Source organism: Apis dorsata, unplaced genomic scaffold (assembly GCF_000469605.1).
Source record: "Apis dorsata unplaced genomic scaffold, Apis dorsata 1.3 scaffold_935, whole genome shotgun sequence".
NCBI classification, from domain to species: domain Eukaryota; kingdom Metazoa; phylum Arthropoda; class Insecta; order Hymenoptera; family Apidae; genus Apis; species Apis dorsata.
This window is the reverse complement of record NW_006264045.1, coordinates 308,205-311,479: the sequence shown is the minus strand read 5'-3', so window position 1 is coordinate 311,479 and position 3,275 is coordinate 308,205. Positions and strand designations below refer to the sequence as shown.

Sequence of the window (3,275 nt, the reverse complement as noted above, 5' to 3'; positions counted from 1 at the left end):
TACACATACACACACACACACATATATATATAATATTATTTATATAATATTATTTATATTTAAAATTTTTATTATTTATTTGTAGTCTGAATATAAAATAAATGTTATATTATTAATAATTAATTTTATTTTAATTGTTACTGATGTATTCATTTAGATAAATGTCAATAAATGTCAGTAATTTGTATGAAATTATCATTAGAAATATCGATATAAAATAAAAAAAAATAGTGATGTAGAATTTAATATGAAATAATTAAATATTTATTTAATATTATTTTTAAATCAATTATATAAAAAATATAAATAAGCAATTGATTTTATAAATTACTATTTTTTTTAGTAATTTATTATTTTTAATATTTACTATTATTATTATTTTATTAATTCAAAATTTATAAAGAAATATATAAATAAATTAAATATATAGATTTATTATATCATGAGATTTAAATATTAAATTTTATTAATTCATTTTAAAACTGCTATATGTACAAAAAATAATTTCTCCTAAATGATTATTTCTAAACATAAAATATATCATATATAAGAAATCTAGAAATTCTATTTTACAATAAAAAAAATTATTTATTTCATTTTATTTCTTCATTTCAATTCAATTTTTCAAAAATAAAATGCTCTATAAATCGTAAAAATCTTATTTTTAAATATAAGTACATTCAAAATTGAAAATATCTCAAAATTTATGAATTTTACTTTTTCAAAAAAATTTTATCGAAAAAAGTTGCCCTATGTTCTATATAATTCATTATACTTTATATACAAACTTTTATTATAATCAAAATTTTTGAATTAAATAAATTTTTCAATAAGATATAAGTTCGAATATTTTCGTAAATGTATAATTGAATATATGTCATATTAATTTAATTTCTATTTCAATATCATTATCTATAAGTATTTATAATATATATTTAAGTATTTATAATTTAAATATTACTTGCATAATGTATTATGTATAATTCATAGATTTTCTTATTTTTATTATGTATATATTATTATTCAATAATTATATATTAAATGTATAAATCTAATGATTTTAAAATCTTTTAATATATAAAGATACTCTCATTATTTATATATATTTTTATATGTATCTCGTTTTTAATTATATGAATGTTAATGTAAATTGTGATTTTTATTTAATTTAATGTAATTTTTATTTTTATATCAGAAATTAATATTTTGTTTCTTTTTTTCATTGATGTCTCTGATGTCGCACTGACCACTCTTCTGTTGAAGTTACTGTCGCTTTCCAATGAGGTTATTATTCATCAAATAAATACCAGTGAAAATTTTTAATTTTTTATTGTTTTTTTAATGAAAATAAAAAATATATAAAAAATGCCGCGTATTATGATAAAAGGTGGAGTTTGGCGTAATACGGAGGTAAGAAAGAATTTCTAACCTATATTTAAGTTTTTAATTATTTGGTGATTAAAAATAAGTTTTTATATAAATCTTTTAATTTCTTAGGATGAAATCTTAAAAGCAGCTGTAATGAAATATGGCAAAAATCAATGGAGTAGAATAGCATCTCTTTTACATAGAAAGTCTGCTAAACAATGTAAAGCACGTTGGTTTGAATGGTTAGATCCAAGCATTAAAAAAACAGAATGGAGCAGAGAAGAAGATGAAAAACTTCTTCATCTTGCAAAATTAATGCCTACTCAATGGAGAACAATTGCTCCAATTATAGGACGTACAGCTGCACAATGCTTAGAACGTTATGAATATTTGCTGTGAGATAAATTTTATAAATTTAAATTCATATTGTTTTTGAAAATGAATTTTATGTATTTTTTATTTTTTATTTTTATATCAGAGATCAAGCCCAAAAAAAAGAAGAAGGAGATGATGCTACAGATGATCCTCGTAAACTAAAACCTGGAGAAATTGATCCAAATCCTGAAACAAAACCAGCCAGACCAGATCCTAAGGATATGGATGAAGATGGTATATCTTCCATTAAAAAAAATTATTAATTTTTATTATATGTAACAATAATAAAATTAGTAATTTTTAGAATTGGAAATGTTATCTGAAGCACGTGCTAGGCTTGCAAATACACAAGGTAAAAAAGCAAAACGTAAAGCTAGAGAAAAACAATTAGAAGAAGCTCGTAGGCTTGCTGCTCTACAAAAACGTAGAGAATTGAGAGCTGCTGGTATTACTGTATCACAAAAGAATAAACGTAAACGCGGAGTAAATTATAATTCTGAAATTCCATTTGAAAAACGTCCCGCACCTGGATTTTATGATACATCTAATGAACATGTAGATCCACTTGCTATTGATTTTTCAAAAATGAGACAGCAACATTTAGATGGAGAATTGAGACAAGAAAAAGAAGAAATGGAACGTAGGAAGGATAAACAAAAATTGAAGCAACGTAAAGAAAATGATATTCCAATGGGAATGTTAAATAATGAAGAACCAATAAAGAAAAGAAGTAAACTTGTTTTACCAGAACCACAAATATCTGATCAAGAATTGCAACAAGTAGTTAAACTTGGTAGAGCATCAGAGGTATATTATTGTAATTAATATATTTAATCATTTGTAAAAAAAATATATAATATAAATTTTATTATTGGTAATAGGTTGCTCGTGAAGTTGCAACAGAAAGTGGTATTACATTATCAGATAGTTTATTGGCTGATTATTCTTTACCAACTAATGCAGCTGTAACTCCACGTACTCCGGCTGCTGCTGCAGATAGAATTCTTCAAGAAGCTCAAAATGTTATGGCTCTTACTCATGTTGATACTCCATTAAAAGGTTGGTTGTAAATATATTTAATTTTATTTACAGAGAATTTAAGATATTTTATTTATTTTTTTCATATAGGTGGATTAAATACTCCTTTAAATAATTCTGATTTCACTGGTGTTGTACCTTCTACGAATACTGTAGCAACTCCAAATACAATTCTGGCTACTCCATTTCGTTCACAACGTAGTGATGGAACACCAGCTAATTCTTTTAATACACCAATATCTGCACGAACACAAAATGGAGTTCTAGCAGCTACACCAGTTCGTGACAAGTTAAGCATCAACCCAGATGAAAATATGGATGGATCAGAGACACCATTAATTCAGAAACAAGTGAAAGAACAATTACGTGCTGGATTGAATGCATTGCCTGCACCGCGTAATGATTATGAAATAGTAGTTCCTGAAGGAGAAACAAAAGATGAAGAACTTACTCCAACTACAACAGAAATTGTAGAAGATCAAGCCGACATAGAT

At 24.2% G+C, this 3,275-nt stretch overlaps 1 protein-coding gene across 1 annotated transcript in view; it reads left to right on the top strand.

Moving 5' to 3' along the window:
- Window positions 1–1,199: 1,199 nt before the first annotated feature.
- The window catches only part of LOC102678821 (cell division cycle 5-like protein), a 3,814-nt gene continuing 1,738 nt past the window's right edge, over window positions 1,200–3,275 (top strand). The window contains exons 1-6 of the mRNA XM_006623739.2: window positions 1,200–1,410; window positions 1,498–1,763; window positions 1,847–1,977; window positions 2,048–2,550; window positions 2,625–2,802; window positions 2,872–3,275. The exon at window positions 2,872–3,275 is cut by the window's right edge and continues 31 nt beyond it. Of these exons, the coding sequence (XP_006623802.1) occupies window positions 1,366–1,410; window positions 1,498–1,763; window positions 1,847–1,977; window positions 2,048–2,550; window positions 2,625–2,802; window positions 2,872–3,275 (1,527 nt within the window). The 5' untranslated portion in view covers window positions 1,200–1,365. The remainder of the gene's footprint in view (window positions 1,411–1,497; window positions 1,764–1,846; window positions 1,978–2,047; window positions 2,551–2,624; window positions 2,803–2,871) is intronic.